The 18,999-nt window shown below is 37.5% G+C and overlaps 2 protein-coding genes across 3 annotated transcripts; one reads left to right on the top strand and one right to left on the bottom strand.

The window, feature by feature from the left end:
- LOC18614118 (ATP-dependent helicase BRM) lies at nucleotides 1,608-13,357 on the top strand. Its single transcript, XM_007051705.2, has 14 exons — nucleotides 1,608-2,228; nucleotides 3,447-4,769; nucleotides 4,910-6,265; nucleotides 6,840-6,952; nucleotides 7,240-7,327; nucleotides 7,451-7,537; nucleotides 7,722-7,814; nucleotides 7,897-7,980; nucleotides 8,064-8,267; nucleotides 8,604-8,846; nucleotides 8,930-10,486; nucleotides 10,573-11,118; nucleotides 11,798-12,049; nucleotides 12,425-13,357. Exons 1-14 carry the CDS (start codon nucleotides 2,022-2,024, stop codon nucleotides 13,070-13,072), a joined length of 6,801 nt encoding a protein of 2,266 aa, XP_007051767.2. The 5' UTR covers nucleotides 1,608-2,021; the 3' UTR covers nucleotides 13,073-13,357.
- LOC18614117 (ubiquitin-conjugating enzyme E2-23 kDa) lies at nucleotides 13,830-16,634 on the bottom strand. Of its 2 annotated transcripts, none has more exons than XM_007051703.2 (6): nucleotides 16,523-16,634; nucleotides 16,050-16,129; nucleotides 15,497-15,611; nucleotides 15,347-15,399; nucleotides 15,130-15,258; nucleotides 13,830-14,188 (listed from the first exon to the last, which is right to left on the bottom strand). In XM_007051703.2, exons 2-6 carry the CDS (start codon nucleotides 16,126-16,128, stop codon nucleotides 14,058-14,060), a joined length of 507 nt encoding a protein of 168 aa, XP_007051765.2. In that variant the 5' UTR covers nucleotide 16,129; nucleotides 16,523-16,634; the 3' UTR covers nucleotides 13,830-14,057. The 2 variants fall into 2 exon arrangements, with proteins under 2 accessions (XP_007051765.2, XP_007051764.1); XM_007051702.2 differs by lacking the exon at nucleotides 16,523-16,634 and adding an exon at nucleotides 16,231-16,468.

Genomic DNA, 18,999 nt, shown 5'->3' with positions numbered 1-18,999 from the left:
GAAAGAAAAAGTGAGGAAAGAAAAAAGGCAGAGCGAGAAAATCTTTTTTTTTTCTTTTGTATTTAGCTTGAAAAATAAAAAATATATATATAAAAGGAAATTATAGATAAAATTATAAATAAAATTATGAACAGATAACTCTAATTTAGATCTTGTTCATGAAAAATCGTTAATAAATTAAATTTATTATTTTAAAAAATATTTGTATGCTTGATAATTATTTTTTAATAAAGAAATAATACTATGAATATAAAATTATTTATAGCCTCCTAAATACAGCAAAATTTTATTCTTGACGGTATCTAATATAATCTTAACCGGTACTTGTTAAGCAATTTGTTAACGTTTTCAATTTACTCCCAATAAAGGCCAGTGATCCTCGTGACGCGAGTCAAAATCAATGGGTATTAAGATTGTTTATTTTCTAATTAATCCCTCACAATCTTTTCTTAAATGCAAACCCAACCCTTTTCTTTTATTGGCATAACTAAAAAAAGTTTAAATTATTTAATTAAATTTAAATACAATTTTATTATTTTATTATTTTATTATATTTAATCGAGATCATATTTTTATTTTGAGTTAAAATAAATCTTTATAACTAACTAATAATTGTTAGTTAAAATCACAACTATTATTTTTATATTATGTTGATTAACAATAAATTATTTTTTTTAAAAAGTCACACATAAAATGATAAATATTATTTTGATTAATGATATATATTTTTTTGATAATGATACTTAAATAATCATTAATTATAAAAAATTAATTAATATTTATTTAAATATTATATATTTTTTAATTTTGTACAGCAAACCAATCCGAATTTAATTTTGATGCAGATTCGTGGGCTCACACAACTTTAATTGCCTTTGGTGAGAAAGGCCCCACTCGAAACCTTCCAAACAAAGCCAGAACCCACCATTGACACGTGGCATAAGATACCCTTCAACAACTCTCTTTTTCTGTTTTGCTTTTTTGGGAAATTCTTAATCTCTTTTCATTATGTCTATTTATTTTAAAGAAACGTGACATTATCTTAAATTTTTTGGCCACTAAACTCTATCTTAATCACAAATTATTAATTTTGAGACTGGAATATTTTTCATAAAGTATAATGAAATTTTTTTAGAATATTTTTTATGCATAAAAGTTTTTTGAAAGAAGTCATATGCATATATGCCTAACGTAGCGGATACGTGTTAGGCGGCCATTGGTGAAATTCTTTCCTGGATTACTATTTGTTGAGCTCGTCAGATATTTCTTGGCACTTTCATGCTTTTAGGGGCTCTCTCCTGTAAATATCACAGAAATCCCGGGCTAAAGTTTACAATACTCTACCCTTTCCGTAAATTTCTAACCGTAGGCACCTGCGTGGACCCCACCTCTCAAAGGAAAGCACTACGCACCTTACTGACCAACGGGCAAAGCAGCAGAGCATCAATAAAAGCAAAAGTCTTCTCATTACCAGCCAAGAGAAAAAAAAAGTTAACCCCTTCCCAAATTTTTACAAAAAAAACTTTAAAATATTTTAAAAAATAACCCCACTAGGGTTTGACCCCAAAAGGAAATTTTTTTTTGCAAAATTGCGTGAAATTTCAGAGAGAGAGAGAGAGAGAGAGAGAGAGAGAGAGAGAGAGATGAGAGGTTAGTGGGCAGTGAGTCGAATCACCGATTTTTGATTTTTCCTCGTTTCCGTCAAGTTCGCTTTCTGGCTTAACTCATCAAGATCTACCCTTCATTTCAACCGTAACTTTCGGATTTCTAGAGAGAGAGAACAAAAACAAATTTCAATTATTTGTTTTGTTTTTTGGGGTTTTAGTTAATTTATATTTTTAATTTTCTTTGAACGTTGGGATCGGAGGGCAAAAGAGGGGTTTTATTAAAAAAAAGAATTAAGGATTTTGGAGGGATTCAAATTGTGAGAGTGGAGGGGTTTTTTTTTTTGTTGCAATTGTGTTGTAATAAATTTGGAATTTTCGGGGGGATTTTTGTTAAAAAATTGGGGTTAGTTTTTTATGCGATCTGGTGGTAGAGGCGGAGGTGGGCCCAGCCGGAACCCGGGGGTGGGCCCGGTGGGGCGGGCAGCATCCACATCGTCCGCAGCTTCGCCTTCTTCCTCTTCATCGGCCGTTTCGACCCCTCACTTGGGATTTCATTCGGTGCCGCAGCAACAACAACAGCAGCAGCAGCAGCAGCAGCAGCAGCATATAACGTCTAGACAGGTAAGGGTTTATGAAATTTCAGTTTATGTAATGGAAGTTTGGTTGAACTGACACGTAATTTGGGAATTCAGTATGCTTTTGCAAATGGGCAGTGATGTATTGGTGAATTTGGCGGGTTCTGGGATTTTAATTTGGTGCAATAAATGCAAATTCTGATGTAATTAGGATAGTACACAAGGTTGATTAGTTTATTCTTGGTAATTAAATTGCTTTTGGGGGGTTTAAAGGAGCATTAAACTTCTGAGCTCCTTGAGTGTGAAGGGAATCAAGGCACTCAGCTTTTAGGTATTAGAATGAGGAAAAATAGCCTTTGCATTCCCGCTGTAAGGCAGAATTTCTTTGGTATATCCCTATATGTGGGTGCAACTGAAATGGTTGCTATGTGTTATCCTTTTCTTTTAGAAAGAGTAAGAAAAAAAATTTGAATTCTTTTTTTGAAGTATCTAGTTACTGAACCTCTGTCTCCACACAGCACGCCCACTCCCAAGAGAAGAATAAGAACAGAGAGAGACAGAGAGTGATATGGAACTGTTCTTTAGGTTCTGCTATAGAATTATTGAACTTGGATGCATGTGTGAAAGCATAGGGCAACAAATGTGTTGTTGAGGCTTGTTAAAAGTATTATTGAGTTCCATGTCACAATGACTTTAAACACAGTATCCAGTCTTTTCTTTTTGGTAGAATCCACGTGATTACCCTCGCAAATGTCTCGAATTTGTTTAGATGACCTGAAATTCTCTCCTCAGCTGTGATGTGTAAATGAAACCTAATCTCCGATGTTCTTTTACCCTCTGCCGGTTCAGAATGGATTAAGAAATTGTTATTTTCCATATGTTATTTGCTGGCTGGGTTGGAGTAGTCCTTTTTTTTTTTGTTTACCATATTAGTGTATTTACTGCTTTGATTCATTATTATGTAAAGTAGCAAATCCCATACCTGAATTGTACGCCTTTCTGATGGATTTCCTTTGCGATTTGCATATCTGAAGAACACATTAATGTGGATGCCCTTAAATCCTAGATGTTCTAGTCACAGCAGATACCTAACTGGGACTACTACGCTTTTTTCTTGTTTCCTTAGGATGTCATGCCCTGATTAAAGCATTGGTGGTTCAGTCTTATATATGCTGAAGTCACTGAGTGGCTCTAAGTTGAAGATAAAGTATTTATTTAATAAGTTCATGCATTATCTTTGTGCATTTGTATTTGTTCTTTGCAGTCATTACAACAACAATTACTGAGAAAACCTGAAGGAAATGAAGCCATCCTGGCATATCAAGCCAGTGGTCTTCAAGGTATGATGGGGGGAAGCAATTTTCCTTCATCTCCAGGCTCCATGCAACTGCCTCAACAGTCCAGGAAGTTTTTTGATCTCGCTCAACAACATCCTTCTGCCCAGGAGGGCCAGAATAGGAGTCAAGGTGTTGACCAACAAATGCTGACTCCTGTTCAGCAAGCTTATTACCAGTATGCTTACCAGGCTGCACAGCAACAGAAGTCAATGTTGGTGCATCAGCAAGCTAAGATGGCAATGTTGGGCTCCACATCTGGTAAGGATCAGGACATGCGAATTGGAAATTTAAAATTGCAAGAACTTATTTCCATGCAGGCAGCCAATCAGGCTCAGGCATCATCCTCTAAGAACGCATCTGAGCAGCTCAGTCGTGTTGAAAAGCAGATGGATCAAGGACCACAGTCAGTTTCTGACCAAAGAAATGAGCCCAAGCCACCTGCCCAGGCAACAGTTATTGGACAATTAATGCCTGGAAATGTCTTAAGGGCTATGCAGGCACAACAAGCTCAGCAAACTGTTCAAAACATGGGAAGCAATCAACTCGCTATGGCTGCACAGTTGCAGGCATGGGCACTTGAGCGAAATATTGATCTGTCACAACCTGCAAATGCCAACTTGATGGCACAGCTTATTCCCCTCATGCAGTCTAGGATGGCTGCCCAGCAAAAAACAAATGAAAGCAATATGGGTTCTCAGTCATCACCTGTGCCTGTGTCCAGGCAGCAGGTCACTTCTCCGTCAGTTCCAAGCGAGAGTTCTCCTCGTGGTAATTCATCCAGTGATATATCTGGTCAGTCTGGCACTGCAAAAACCAGGCCAACAGTTCCACCTAGCCCTTTTGGCTCAACTTCCAGCACTGGGGTGGTTAACAATGCTAACAACATTGCAATGCAGCAGTTAGCCATTCATGGTCGAGATAACCAAGTGCCTCCTAGGCAGCCAGTTGTGCAGGGAAACGGGATGCCTCCTATGCATCCTCCACAATCATCTGTAAATGTTAGCCAGGGTGTTGATCCATCTTTGCCTGCAAAAAATTTATTAGGCAGCACAGAAACAGTGCAAATGCAGTATCTTAAACAGTTAAATCGATCTTCTCCACAGCCTGCAGCTCCTAATGATGGAGGATCAGTTAACAACTTATCATCACAAGGGGGAGCAGCTACCCAGATACCGCAGCAACGTTTTGGCTTCACTAAACAACAGCTTCATGTTCTTAAAGCACAAATACTTGCATTTAGGCGCCTGAAGGTATACTAATCTCTTTCCTCCACTCTGTCCTTGCCCCTTTGACCATTAATGTACTTTTTATGCCTTAATTTCTGACAGTCACATGAAGTTTACTCAAGAAATACTTAGTGGTCAATGCTGATTTTTGTGATTATTAACAGAAAGGTGAAGGTACACTTCCACAAGAGCTTCTTCGAGCCATTGTTCCCCCACTACTTGAGCAGCAGCAGCAGCAACAACAACAACAACAACAACAACAACAGCAATTACCTCCTTTAGGTGGAAATAATCAGGAAAGAAATGGTGGAAAGATTATAGAAGATCAAGTGAAGCATTTGGAGACGAAGGAGAAGGTTTCGCAGGCGGGGCCATCCACCAATGGACAGAATATACCTAAAGAGGAAGCTTATGCAGGAGATGATAGAGCAACTGCATCAACAGCTCATATGCAAGGTGTGTCAGCCTCGGCCAAGGAATTTTCATCTACATTGCCTGCTGGAAAAGAAGAGCAGCAAAGTTCTGTCTTGTCTGCTAAGTCAGACCAAGAAGTTGAACGTGGTCTTCCAAAAACTCCAGTCAGAAGTGATTTAACTGTGGATAGAGGAAAGGCTGTTGCATCACAAGTTTCTGCATCTGATGGAGCACAAGTTAAGAAGCCTATGCAAGCAAACTCTGCCCCCCAGCCAAAAGATCCTGGCTCTGCCAGAAAGTATCACGGACCACTGTTTGATTTTCCCTTCTTCACTAGGAAACATGACTCCTATGGTTCAGCAGTGCCTAACAGCAATAATAATCTAACTTTGGCATATGATGTCAAAGATCTGCTTTTTGAGGAAGGCATGGAAGTCCTTAGCAAGAAAAGATCAGAAAATTTGAGAAAGATTGGTGGGTTACTAGCAGTAAACTTAGAGAGGAAAAGGATTAGGCCGGATCTTGTTCTTCGACTGCAAATTGAAGAAAAGAAGCTTCGACTTATAGATGTGCAGGCACGTTTGAGGGATGAAGTTGACCAGCAGCAACAAGAGATAATGGCAATGCCTGACAGGCCATACAGAAAATTTGTCCGACTGTGTGAGCGTCAACGTACTGAGCTGGCTAGACAAGTACAGGTCACTCAAAAGGCTCTGAGAGAGAAGCAATTGAAATCCATATTTCAGTGGCGTAAGAAACTCCTGGAGGCTCACTGGGCCATCCGTGATGCCCGAACTGCTCGCAATAGGGGAGTTGCCAAGTACCATGAGAGAATGCTACGGGAATTTTCAAAGAGGAAGGATGATGATCGGAATAAAAGGATGGAAGCCTTGAAGAATAATGATGTTGAAAGGTACAGGGAAATGTTGCTGGAGCAGCAGACAAGTATCCCTGGTGATGCTGCAGAGAGATATGCAGTTCTTTCATCATTCTTGACGCAGACTGAAGAGTATCTTCATAAATTGGGAAGTAAAATAACAGCTGCCAAAAATCAGCAAGAAGTGGAGGAGGCAGCAAATGCTGCTGCTGTTGCTGCACGGTTGCAGGCATGATTTCTTGACCTCTCCCTCTCTTCTACCCTCTTTTTTTTTTGAAAGTTATTAACCTGCTTTCATTAAGAAGGAAAGAATGAAAAAATTATTTCCAAAAAGAAGGGCCTTTACATTCATACCTGACACCCTGCACCTGCAAGGTGGACTATACACCCATTTTAACAACAAAAAATCACCCCAGAATCCCTAAAAGACAATCAAAGAGCAAAGCCAGCCCCCGACATAAGAACAAAAGAAACCAGGGCAGCCACCATAACCCCAGCCAAACCCATTATCCCATGGGGTTGGAAAAAACAGAACCTGTATGGAGCTGTACATCCAAGCATTTACAGAATTCCCCCTCAAAGTATGAATACACATTGAGATAAATTCCTCTCTTCTACCCTCTTCTGGTTGTCTTTAGGGCTTTTCCCCCCCTTCTCAGTTCCTTTAAATCTTTTGGACTGATTGTGAACCAAAAAGATATCCATTTCCTCATCCCTATGATTAAAATTTTTTTTGGTTAAGCCCTATGATTTAATAAGATTACATGTTACTGATTTCCTTATTTTCTACTTCTTGACAAAAGGGTCTATCAGAAGAAGAAGTTAGGGTAGCAGCAGCTTGTGCTGGAGAGGAAGTAATGATAAGAAATCGGTTTATGGAAATGAATGCACCCAGGGATAGTTCATCAGTTAGCAAGTAAGTTGTGTTTTTGATTACATGGTTTTCATTTTATGTTCTTGGACTTAATGATAATAACAGTTTTGTGCTTCATCATGAAGCATGAGTGGGATGGGGTGTATATTTTGTGACAGTTAGGTGGGGCTTATGTGGTGACTTTTCTGATGTTCTTTAGTTCAATAACTATAATCTCACATAATGAATTTGCATTTATAATTTATGTTTTCATTTAATCTAAGGATAATTCTCTCAGAAGGTACCAAATTTATGGCAAGTTATATGTCATTTCTTGTGGTTGTCAACAGGTATTATAATCTTGCTCATGCTGTGAACGAGAGGGTCATAAGGCAACCATCAATGCTACGAGCTGGAACTTTACGAGACTATCAGCTTGTAGGTTGCTATATTTAAAATATTGGGTTTACTCCCTACCTTTTTCTTTTTTTACTTTTAATGTACTTTTATTTGTTATACTAAGTTAAATTTTTTATGACATATGTGTATTTTATTTGGCAGGTTGGTTTGCAGTGGATGCTTTCTTTGTATAACAACAAACTCAATGGTATCTTGGCTGATGAGATGGGTCTTGGGAAGACTGTTCAGGTAGTGTTTTGTTTTGTTTTTTTTTAAATAAATAAATAAATAAATAAATTGTGAGTAACACAGCAGTTTCATATGTCATTTGCGAGTTAGACAAGGTGTTGGAATAAGTCAGAGCATTATATTTTTTGGTAGATAATCATATGATACAGTAGGGCTGTTGTTAACCTTTTACCTTATTGTGCAGGTTATGGCATTGGTTGCTTATTTGATGGAATTCAAAGGAAACTATGGTCCACATCTTATAATTGTTCCAAATGCTGTTCTGGTAAATTGGAAGGTTAGTTTTGTTTTTGCTTTATATTGATGGTTATGACATTTTCCCAGTATCTTTGAACAGAACTAAGTAGTCCTTTTTGCAGAGTGAGTTGCATAATTGGCTACCATCTGTGTCATGCATCTATTATGTTGGTGGAAAAGATCAACGTTCAAAATTATTTTCTCAAGTAAGAACTATAAGTTTTTGTATTTACTTGTTTTTTTAGTGTCAAAGTTTGCTAAATTTTCTTTTGGTTTTCATGTTGCATAGGAGGTTTTGGCAATGAAATTTAATGTCCTTGTGACAACTTATGAATTCATTATGTACGATCGGTCAAAGCTTTCCAAAATTGATTGGAAGTACATCATAATTGATGAAGCACAGCGAATGAAAGACAGGGAATCTGTTTTAGCTCGTGATCTTGATAGGTACCACTGCCAAAGGCGTTTACTTCTCACCGGGACACCATTACAGGTCTGTTAAGCCAACTCTCTGATATGATTGGAAATTGAAACAAATACACACACATACATTATTTATGATACAGATTTGAAACCTCGGACAACTTATTTGCTTTACTGTTGTGACTGACTTCTACTTGTAATGGTACGACCATTATTCATTAACAGGACTTTTTGCCATGCTTTAGTTTATATCTCACAGTGTTGCTTAATTGAGGCAATGAAATAAGATGCCTACTTACCTTTTTCTTTCCCCAGGCTCAATGTCATCTATATATATATATATATTAAGTTTATTATATATGTATTAGTTATTGATGAGTTGAATGGGTATTTTTGTATGCCACAGAATGACTTGAAAGAACTCTGGTCACTGTTAAATCTTCTCCTTCCTGAAGTGTTTGACAATCGCAAGGCATTTCATGATTGGTTTTCACAGCCATTTCAAAAGGAAGGCCCTACGCATAATGCAGAGGATGATTGGCTTGAGACTGAAAAGAAGGTTATCATCATCCACCGGCTTCATCAAATTCTAGAGCCTTTTATGCTTAGACGTCGTGTTGAAGATGTGGAAGGTTCACTTCCTCCAAAGGTACGCTGTTATAGCTGTCCTACTTTGGTTTTCGCTTATCGTAATGCTGTTTCTAATGATATTATTGCAATGGCCAATTGCAGGTCTCAATAGTTTTAAGATGCAGAATGTCAGCTATTCAGAGTGCCATTTATGATTGGATAAAATCAACTGGGACTCTTCGAGTTGATCCTGAAGATGAGAAGCGTAGGGTTCAAAAAAATCCAATATACCAGGCTAAGGTGTACAAAACTTTAAATAACCGGTGTATGGAGCTTCGCAAGACATGCAATCATCCTTTGCTAAATTACCCGTATTACAATGACTTCTCGAAAGATTTCCTTGTAAGATCTTGTGGGAAATTGTGGATCTTAGACAGAATCCTCATAAAACTACAGAAAACAGGGCATCGAGTATTGCTCTTTAGTACCATGACAAAGCTCCTGGATATCTTGGAGGAATACTTGCAGTGGAGGAGGCTTGTTTACAGACGTATTGATGGAACAACTAGCTTGGAAGATCGTGAATCAGCGATTGTTGATTTCAATAGCCCTGACTCTGACTGCTTTATATTCTTACTTAGTATTCGTGCAGCTGGGCGTGGTCTAAATCTTCAAACTGCTGATACTGTTGTTATATATGATCCTGATCCAAACCCTAAAAATGAGGAACAGGCAGTTGCTAGAGCTCATCGAATTGGACAAACAAGGGAAGTCAAAGTCATTTACATGGAGGCAGTTGTTGACAAAATCTCTTGTCATCAGAAGGAGGATGAACTAAGGAGTGGAGGTACAGTTGATTTTGAGGATGATTTTGCAGGTAAGGATCGATATATGGGATCTATTGAGGGCCTCATAAGGAATAACATTCAACAGTATAAAATTGACATGGCTGATGAAGTTATTAATGCTGGACGTTTTGACCAGAGAACAACACATGAAGAGAGACGCATGACTTTAGAAACATTATTGCATGATGAAGAGAGGTATCAAGAAACTGTCCATGATGTTCCCTCCTTGCACCAGGTAAATCGCATGATAGCAAGAAGTGAGGAAGAAGTTGAGTTGTTTGATCAAATGGATGAAGAACTGGATTGGACTGAACAGATGACTAGTCATGAACAGGTACCTAAGTGGCTTCGAGCTAGTACAAGAGAAGTGAACGCTGCTATTGCTACTTTATCAAAAAAGCCATCAAAGAACATTTTATTTACTGCTGGTGTGGGTGCTGAATCCAATGAAGTGGAGACTGAGAGAAAAAGGGGGCGACCCAAGGGGAAAAAGCATCCTAATTATAAGGAAATAGATGATGAGAATGGGGAATACTCTGAAGCAAGTTCTGATGAGAGAAATGGTTACTCTGGGAATGAGGAAGAGGGAGAAATTGGAGAATTTGAAGATGATGAATTTAGTGGTGCTGTTGGGGCACCACCTACAAATAAGGATCAGTCAGAAGAAGATGGCCCACTTTGTGATGGTGGTTATGAGTATGCCCAGACTTCAGAAAACATTAGAAATAATCACATACTTGAAGAAGGTGGTTCTTCAGGATCATCACTGGACAGTCGAAGACCAACACAGATAGTGTCTCCTATTTCTCCTCAGAAATTTGGATCTCTCTCTGCATTAGATGCTAGGCCTGGTTCCGTTGCGAGAAGGCTGGTATGTCTCTTTTCCTGCAATGAAGTTTAACTGTCTCATTTATCAATTTCTGCTATTTTCTCATGTTATTATTATAATTTTGGCAGCCAGATGAACTAGAGGAAGGTGAGATTGCAGTATCTGGAGATTCTCATATGGACCACCGGCAATCTGAAAGTTGGGTTCATGAGCGGGATGAAGGTGAAGAGGAACAAGTTGTCCAACCGAAGATAAAACGAAAGCGTAGTATTCGGGTTCGACCTCGTCATACTGTGGAAAGGGCAGAGGAGAAATCTGTCAATGAAGTGCCTCATCTCCAACGTGGAGATTCATCTTTGTTGCCTTTTCAGCTGGACCAAAAATACCAATCACAACAAAGGACTGACACTGAAACAAAACCAACCCGTGACCGCAATGCTTTCAAGCATGATCCAAATGATTCATCTTCAAAAAGCAGGAGGAACTTACCTTCAAGAAAGATTGCTAATACATCGAAGTTGCATGCATCACCAAAGTCTGGTAGAATGAATTCCATGTCTGCCCCTGCAGAAGATGCTGGCGAACCCTCCAGAGAGAGTTGGGACAGTAAACTGGTTAATACAAGTGGGTATTCGGATTTTGGTGCTAAGATGTCTGATGTCATCCAAAGAAAGGTATAGTTGAAGTGACTAATTCTTCTGGTGTTTGGATTGTGAATCTGTAAATGCTGCTTGATATTGCCTCTTTTTTACCATTACTATTTTAACTGTCACAGAATTTTTTCCTGGTCACTATTTATAAGTTGGAATTGCCTATCTGGCTTTGGTATTTTGAATTGCTTGATGGTGTTGCTTATAGCTGGCTTACACCATTGCTTTGAGCCTCTTTAATCTCTTTACCTCCTCCTTTTGGGTCCTTTTTTTTTTGCATCTAAGACTGCAGCATACTATTTTAGATGTTTGTATATTTCCATTTTGGTCTCTCATTGATAAATATGGTTTTGGTCTTGCTAGGATAGACATTTGGATAAGTGAGTGTCTACTTAATGCATGATGATATTTTTTACGAGATTTAGCAGATATTTTGTGTTCTATAATATTTTGGTTCTACCTGGTGGTTTGCTTTGCCATGTCGATTACAATTGGTCTTACTGTTATTTAGTCTTGAAGTCATCGATATTTTGCATGGCTGGATATGTTTAAATTTGAAACTTTGTATATGAAAATAACTTACCTTAAAGAAATGAGTAGTTTTCTACTTTAAAGTTATACCTGATTTAATTGCTCATGTATGACATGTTATCTCATGCTATTTGTGAATTTAGTGATTGACTAGAAAATCTCATATTTGCAGTGCAAAAATGTGATTAGCAAGCTTCAGAGGAGAATAGACAAGGAAGGTCAACAAATTGTACCACTTTTAACAGATTTGTGGAAGAGGATTGAAAACTCTGGTTACATGGGTGGAAGTGGAAGTAATCATTTGGATTTACGGAAGATTGATCAGCGTGTTGACAGACTAGAGTATAGTGGAGTTATGGAGCTTGTGTCAGATGTGCAGTTAGTGTTAAAAAGTGCAATGCAGTTTTATGGGTTTTCACATGAGGTATAATTTCTCTTTTAACTAGACCTGTATCTGTATATTTTCATACTCTAATTCATCTTTCCATCACTTTTTTTTTATTTTTCATGTGGATTTCTTTTAACTAGACCTTCTGTATCTTTACATTTTCATACTCTAATTCATCTTTGCATCACTTTTTTAATTTTTTATGTGGATAGTCTTTCTGGAAGCAAATACTTTGAAAGCTTTACAAAGAAGTGAACCTATTTGTGTTTGCATCAATGCCTAGAAAGTTTTATCAACTAGCAAATGTCCCAATTTCCTTCCGACCAATTGAACTCCAATATATAGTTCTGTAATGTTCTCCTGAATGTCCTGATCTGTCTACTTACTCTGGAAATGTAATTGAATTCACAGGTCAGATCTGAAGCAAGAAAAGTACATGATCTGTTTTTCGACTTGTTGAAGATTGCATTCCCAGATACAGATTTCCGAGAAGCCAGAAGCGCTGTATCTTTTGCTAACCCAGTATCTACCTCGACTTCCACTCCATCCCCTAGACAGGTAGCTGTTGGGAAGAGACAAAAGCCAATAAACGAGGTGGAACCTGATTCAGGCCTCGCTCAAAAGTCATTGCAACGTGGTTCCACTCATGCTGGTGAAGATGCAAGGGTTAGAGTGCATGTGCCCCAGAAGGAATCTAGGCTTGGGAGTGGAAGTGGCATTACCAGGGAGCAATATCAACAGGATGATTCTCTCCTAACTCATCCAGGGGAGCTGGTTATTTGCAAGAAGAAGAGGAAAGACAGGGAAAAGTCTATGGTGAAGCCTAGGACTGGATCAGCTGGCCCTGTTTCACCCCCAAGCATGGGTCGCAACATCAGGAGTCCAGCAGCAGGATCAATCTCTAAGGATTCAAGACTGACCCAGCAGACCACCCATCAGCAAGGTTGGCCCAACCAGCCTGCTCATCCGGCGAACGGTGGTGGTGGGAGTGTTGGTTGGGCCAATCCTGTGAAGAAGCTGAGAACAGACGCAGGTAAAAGGAGGCCAAGCCATTTATGACTTTATAGAGGGTAGTGTATCGCATGATGAAAAAATTTGTTGCCATTGAGTACAAGTGCGGAGTGTATTTTGTGGCTCTTCATGGCATGTACAATTGCAATAGATCATACCATTAATGTAGTTTAGGTTCCTTGATCCCGCATTGTATACCGGTCTTTCCATGGTTTCAATGCAATAGTTTTCATATCTGCTCCTTGCGGGTATTATTATCCAGTATTTGATAGCTGAGACTTTTGTAAAGTATATATCCGTCCTTCATTTTAATATTCAGGGTATCATCCCAACATAAAAAGAGTGCATCTGGCCATTGGAGCAATGACTAGATTACACATTTTTTAGTACAATAACTAGTGGAATATAAGTCTTGGTTTGCTACTCAAACCAGTGGAATGTAAGGCTAGTAGTCTTTGAACCCGGAAAATTGAGGACAGATTTCATCTTTGCTGTCCAATCCAAGTATGGTTCTTGGAAAACTGCCCTTGTGAGAGAAAGAAGGGCTAAAGTACGGATTAGCCACGGATCAAGGGCAGAGCAGCAGAGATCTAAACCATAAAACAAAGCAACCTGTAATCAATCCATGACGTGCCCGAAATGGTATCTATGTTTAAGTCAAATGAGCCCAAAGACTTTTTCTAGGTAAAGCACAATGTACATCTCACGACGTCGTATCCATGCCAAGTCACTTTTTCTTGGTAATCCAACATAAACTTAAATCTTTGTTAGGCAGACCTATCTCTCTCACAATGCCTTGGGGTGCTTCACTGCACGAATTTCTTGCAGGACAGAAGACAAATACTTTACAAGTAGTTTTCATATGAAGACAAATTGTACATTTATTTACAATGACAGCAGAAACTAATGGAGGATGAGAAAAATATCACCACATCCCTAAAACAAGTCTACCTTGACTTGAGATTTGGCTTAACAGAATCAGAAGCATCATGTACAGATTGATACAAATAATTTTAAAGGTTAAGGATAGACACTACGGATCTGGTTGGCCAGCCACTGCATCGTCACTTGAATCATAATCTTCTCCGCTCAGTTCCTCATCACTGGTTTTTTCCTCAGGGGCAGCTCCTATGTCTTCTGGCTTGGCATATTTTTCACAGTATTCTAGGTGATGAACTGATGTTAGAGACAGTAAAATCATATTGGCTCAAATATAATAAAATGCCTAAATAGAGTAATTGGGGCATAGAAGTGCATCATAAAACAATGATATCATTGCAAAATGTGGAAGAAAAAGAAGAAAGAAAGAAACAAGATACCGGGTTAAATGTTCAGGGCAACAGAATCCTTCTTTTTTTTTTTTTTCAGCTACAGGGCCAAAAACCTGTCAAAACTTCTAGGCTTATGCTTAACAGAATTGGCAATCATCTACATGTGATGCAAATATTTTGACACTACAATAAACTAAACAAGACACTTAAAAAGACAAAATAAATCATCCGAGAGCTAAAACTACTAGCATGTTCCCAATTTATAGCAGAGCAGTCCACCATAGCTCTCAACTTGGACCCCTCATCCAGCAACGCTAAGAATGCTTTCTATCGTTCACCACAAGTGCACCTCAGTTATACTCAAATGAGACTCAATATCTGGGACATCCTAACTAAACCTACGTAAACATGAGTTTTTAAGGATTTTAATGTCATATTTTACATTTTCCTTGCTGAAATATAATCAAGATAAGCAAGATAAACTTTGTTACAGTCATTAGATAAGCAACACTCTAGCAGTACTCTTAAAAGGCAAAATCGTTCGCTCAATCCAGCAGGTACATAGAGTAAATCTTGTTTCAGGATCAGCCACCAGAAAATAAAACAAACTCTAGATGTCATAAATTCTGAAAACGTTTCCACCTATCTTTTAACATGCCATGTAAAGATCTTACCAAAGTGTCACCCGGGCAGCAAGCAGTTACGTTATAAGACAGTCAAGATTTATTATAAGCATATGCTCGAGAAACATGGTATTCAAATAAGCAATGCCACAACTAGGAATCATTCTTAATTTTTTTATTAAGAAAAATACCTAGGGGAAAATGTTAATACCTTTGACTCTTTGTTCATAAGCACCTCGGTCACGCATCATCAGAGCTGCAGCCTCTCCATTCAATGGGTCTGACGGGTTCGGATACAGAAGCAACTGTGGAAGGAATACTTCGAACACATTTACCAGGTCTGCAAAACACCGAGATTTGGAGCTAAAAATTCTATTATTCTAAAGCAGCTCAGAGTTGCATCCAGAAAGCCTGATAAGTATCCTTACCAAACATGGGGCTCCAAGTCTGATTAATAACGTCCAAACAAACTGACCCTGACCTGAAATTGTACATGATTTCCTCTTCAAGCAGATGAATGCAGTGAACTACCCAAATATAGAAAATTAAATAATCATAACTTTCTTCTTTTAACTCACATCTCATCCACATTTGGATGGTAAATCTTATTAACAAAGCCTATAGAAGGAGATTTATACGGATAAGCATCTGGTAACTCCACTCTTATCCTCCATACACCTCCATGATAAGGACCTGCCATAGTCAATCATATACAAAATAAGGCCAAAAAAAGTGTCTTTTTGATCCAAAACAGAAGACCCATTTCCAGTATAGCATTAAAATTGGTAAGGCCATTAAGTACAACTTTAAAAAGAACCCATGTAGCAAAGATATTTCAATAAATCATTAAAGGGATATCTAAAATAAGTAACTAAATGAAGGAATCAAAGCTAAAACGCAGTTGCAAAAAGCCATAGAATTGAAAACTATAATCTTTTTAATCACAACCACTAAGACTAGCTCAATAAAAGAGGGTCGGAAGGGAAGAACAGTCAAAGCTATCAAGAGCTAAGACTTTAAGACCCAGAAAACAAAAGCAATTCTCCCAAAAGAGAAACTCCAATAATTTCCTATAAAAACAACTCAAATATGGAAATGAAACAAAAAGAAATTGGGTTAGTGGAAATTTACTTTCATTGGGTCCACTGAAATGTACATAGAACTCTTGCATGCTATCATTGATCATCTCCACCTTATAATCACTCATCATCCTAGTAAAAGGAAACCAATTTAAAAGTCAATATAAACCCCTACCCCTTCAATAAAGAAGAAGAAGTAGAAGATAATTTCAAAACTTAATTAGAGGATTAACAGTTTCATCAAGTCCATCTCCCGGCGTTTGCTTGGTGAAGACATAATTAGATAGCTCTCTTTTCCTTTCTTCGTCCTTTTTCCTACTTTGCTGTTTTGTTCGGACAAAGAGATAGAGATAGATAGAGAGAGAGAGAGAGGAGTAGGAGAGATTGCGTTCCTGGTTTGGTGCAAGCTGAGATAAGCAGTTTGCAAAGACAGGTTTCGAACAGCAACGAGTAAAATTCGCGAAGATAAAAAGGGGAAAATTTCAATTCAGGGACCTTAATTTTTTAGTATTATCCATTACATACCTTGCACAGTTGCACGTACTTTTCCAGGATTCCTCTCCTTTAATTTTTGGAGACTTTCTCAATCACGCCCCTTCCCATTATGAAGCATTATAGTTTTTGTCTATGCCTTGCACGTCTGCAATTTCCCACAAGATTCCTTCTCCTTTTAAAACACTAATTTTAAAAATAAATTAATGATGATTAGATGTCCAAAGCAATAAATTAAGGCTAATCTTAAATGAAGGCTGATGTTTGAGATTAGGAACCGTATTAGACAGACCAGCGTCATCTCATCTCATAAATATTTAATTTTTGAAAATTACTTATTTTAAATTTATTTATTTGTAATGGATAAAATTTATACACAAATAGTCTATCAAATATAAATTAATTACAAAAAATGTTTCGAAATAATAAACTTATTTTAATGTTGAATTATGACGACGGAGTGGTCAATATCGTCATTATTGTGGACATCATGCATGCATAATTTGTCAAGGCCATCCAATGAATTGAACCAATTGAGTGGAGGCATGAATACTTGGGTGTTCGGTGGGCGGTCCATAAGGCCAATTTTGATGCTGGTATAGACTTTGTCGGGTTTTACTTTTTCTTACAAAAGGAAAAGAATTTAATATAACATAATTGGATTTAAGTATTTTGTTTATGAATCTGTCAAAATGGTGCAAATATTTTATTTTTTTTGAACATAATATTCTAAGGCTAGGGGAGGAATAAGCCATAGGTTATTTTAAAAAAATGCTTTACAGTCCTTAAATCACAAAGAGAGAATACAAGAAAGGAAAGGACAGGGTACCTTTTTCATGAAGGCATGTTCCTGGAATATTTCATGGCATATTTAAAGCCAATTCGTGTTGAATTTTTACTCTCTCTTTTTCTCTAAAGCAAAATATACTTATTGTGTTACACCACTACCCATGTTGAGAATTTCTTTTGTCATAAGAGAGAGAGATTCCTTTGTAGCAAGAAAAAGCCTTGCTGTTGATAATTATCACTAAGATATATGATTATTAATTAAAAATTAAACGAACAAAACAAAAGAGTTGAATTATTGATACTTTGTTCTATGTTAATGTAATTATTCGAATGTAAATATCATTAATCAATAATTTTTTAAATTTAAATCATGTAATTTTTTAAAAAATTTAAATTCAAATTATTAATAATAATTGACTGACTTAATGTAGAAATAGAAAGTTACGTGCCCTTTGCACAACCCATGTCTTGCTTTTGTTTTGCTTCCCATTGATTCTAAGAAAGCCTTACAAAATGGAAATGTAGAATTAGATCTCGTAGGGCTTTGAGCTATTACCCAATTCAATTAACCCAGGGATATATGCCTTGGACATTAAACAAATGGAATCCAAGTCGTGTGCAAAAGAAAGATTTCTTTGACCAAAGTTTTGTGCAGGAATATACTAAAATTATCTTATATCTTTGGGTTTCATCGTCTGCCACGCAACTCTTCATGGAGTCAATTTAGCTGTTTGATGAAAAGGAAGGTTCTCTTCGTCGCCTCCCCTTTTCAGGAACCGAATATTTGACAAACAAAAAGGAAAGGACACCCCAAACAAAACAACGGGAGTTATTTTTCCTCAAGCCCCCTCCCAGGTTTTAATGGTTAACATCCTGACCAAAATTGGGGTGTATTTCTCTTGTAACCCTTTTGCCTAGTTGTCAGGCACATTGCAACCTTTCAAATTTGAGTACTGAGAGTTGACGGATCTTTATCCTTATCGTCCAATCCCACCGACTACTTATCACGGGACCATTTGCGATTTACACCAGCTATGGCCGCAAGCCATAAGCTGGAAACCAACCCATAGAAGAACACAATCCAACTTCACGGGTGTTAATCCTGTTTTGACAGCAATTCTTCTACCTGTCTCTCTGAAACTATAGTGACAAAAAAAAACTAATATATATATATTTTTCAATACTTTGCTTCCAAATTTGTTGTTATGGAAAAATATTTAGCCCTGTCGCATTTCGATTTTAAATGAAAGTGCATGAGATTGGAAAAGTTGGATGCAAATACATCATAATTATTCAAAGCCATGTATGCTCAACAAAAGCCAAGTGTAGTAGTCCACATCAATCAATAAGATATTATTTGTATTGACCCATTAAGTCTTACAATTTTATTTCTTAAAAAGCGCCTCAAATGTTGAAAATGATATAAACACTTTAACACCCGATGGATGTGAAATTCATGGTGCTCCTTTGAAATTGTGAAATCTTCACTCACTCCAATGAATTTCCACTTTTCTCAACGACGACACATTGCTAGAACTTAAAAATCAACTCTGATACCAAATGTCATGATTTGTATACTTAAATATTCTAATACACAACCGATACGAGATCCACAACACTTCTTTAAGATTGTGATCTAGGGCTATGGTTTGAAAAGACGACTTACCTAAATGATAAAAAGGAATAGAATACAAGAAACTGTGGCTGTTGGATGTCAATAG

Source organism: Theobroma cacao, chromosome 1 (genome assembly GCF_000208745.1).
Source record: "Theobroma cacao cultivar B97-61/B2 chromosome 1, Criollo_cocoa_genome_V2, whole genome shotgun sequence".
In the NCBI taxonomy this organism is placed as follows: Eukaryota; Viridiplantae; Streptophyta; class Magnoliopsida; order Malvales; family Malvaceae; genus Theobroma; species Theobroma cacao.
Note: the sequence above shows the minus strand (reverse complement) of the source record. Positions and strands in the feature narration are given on the sequence as shown.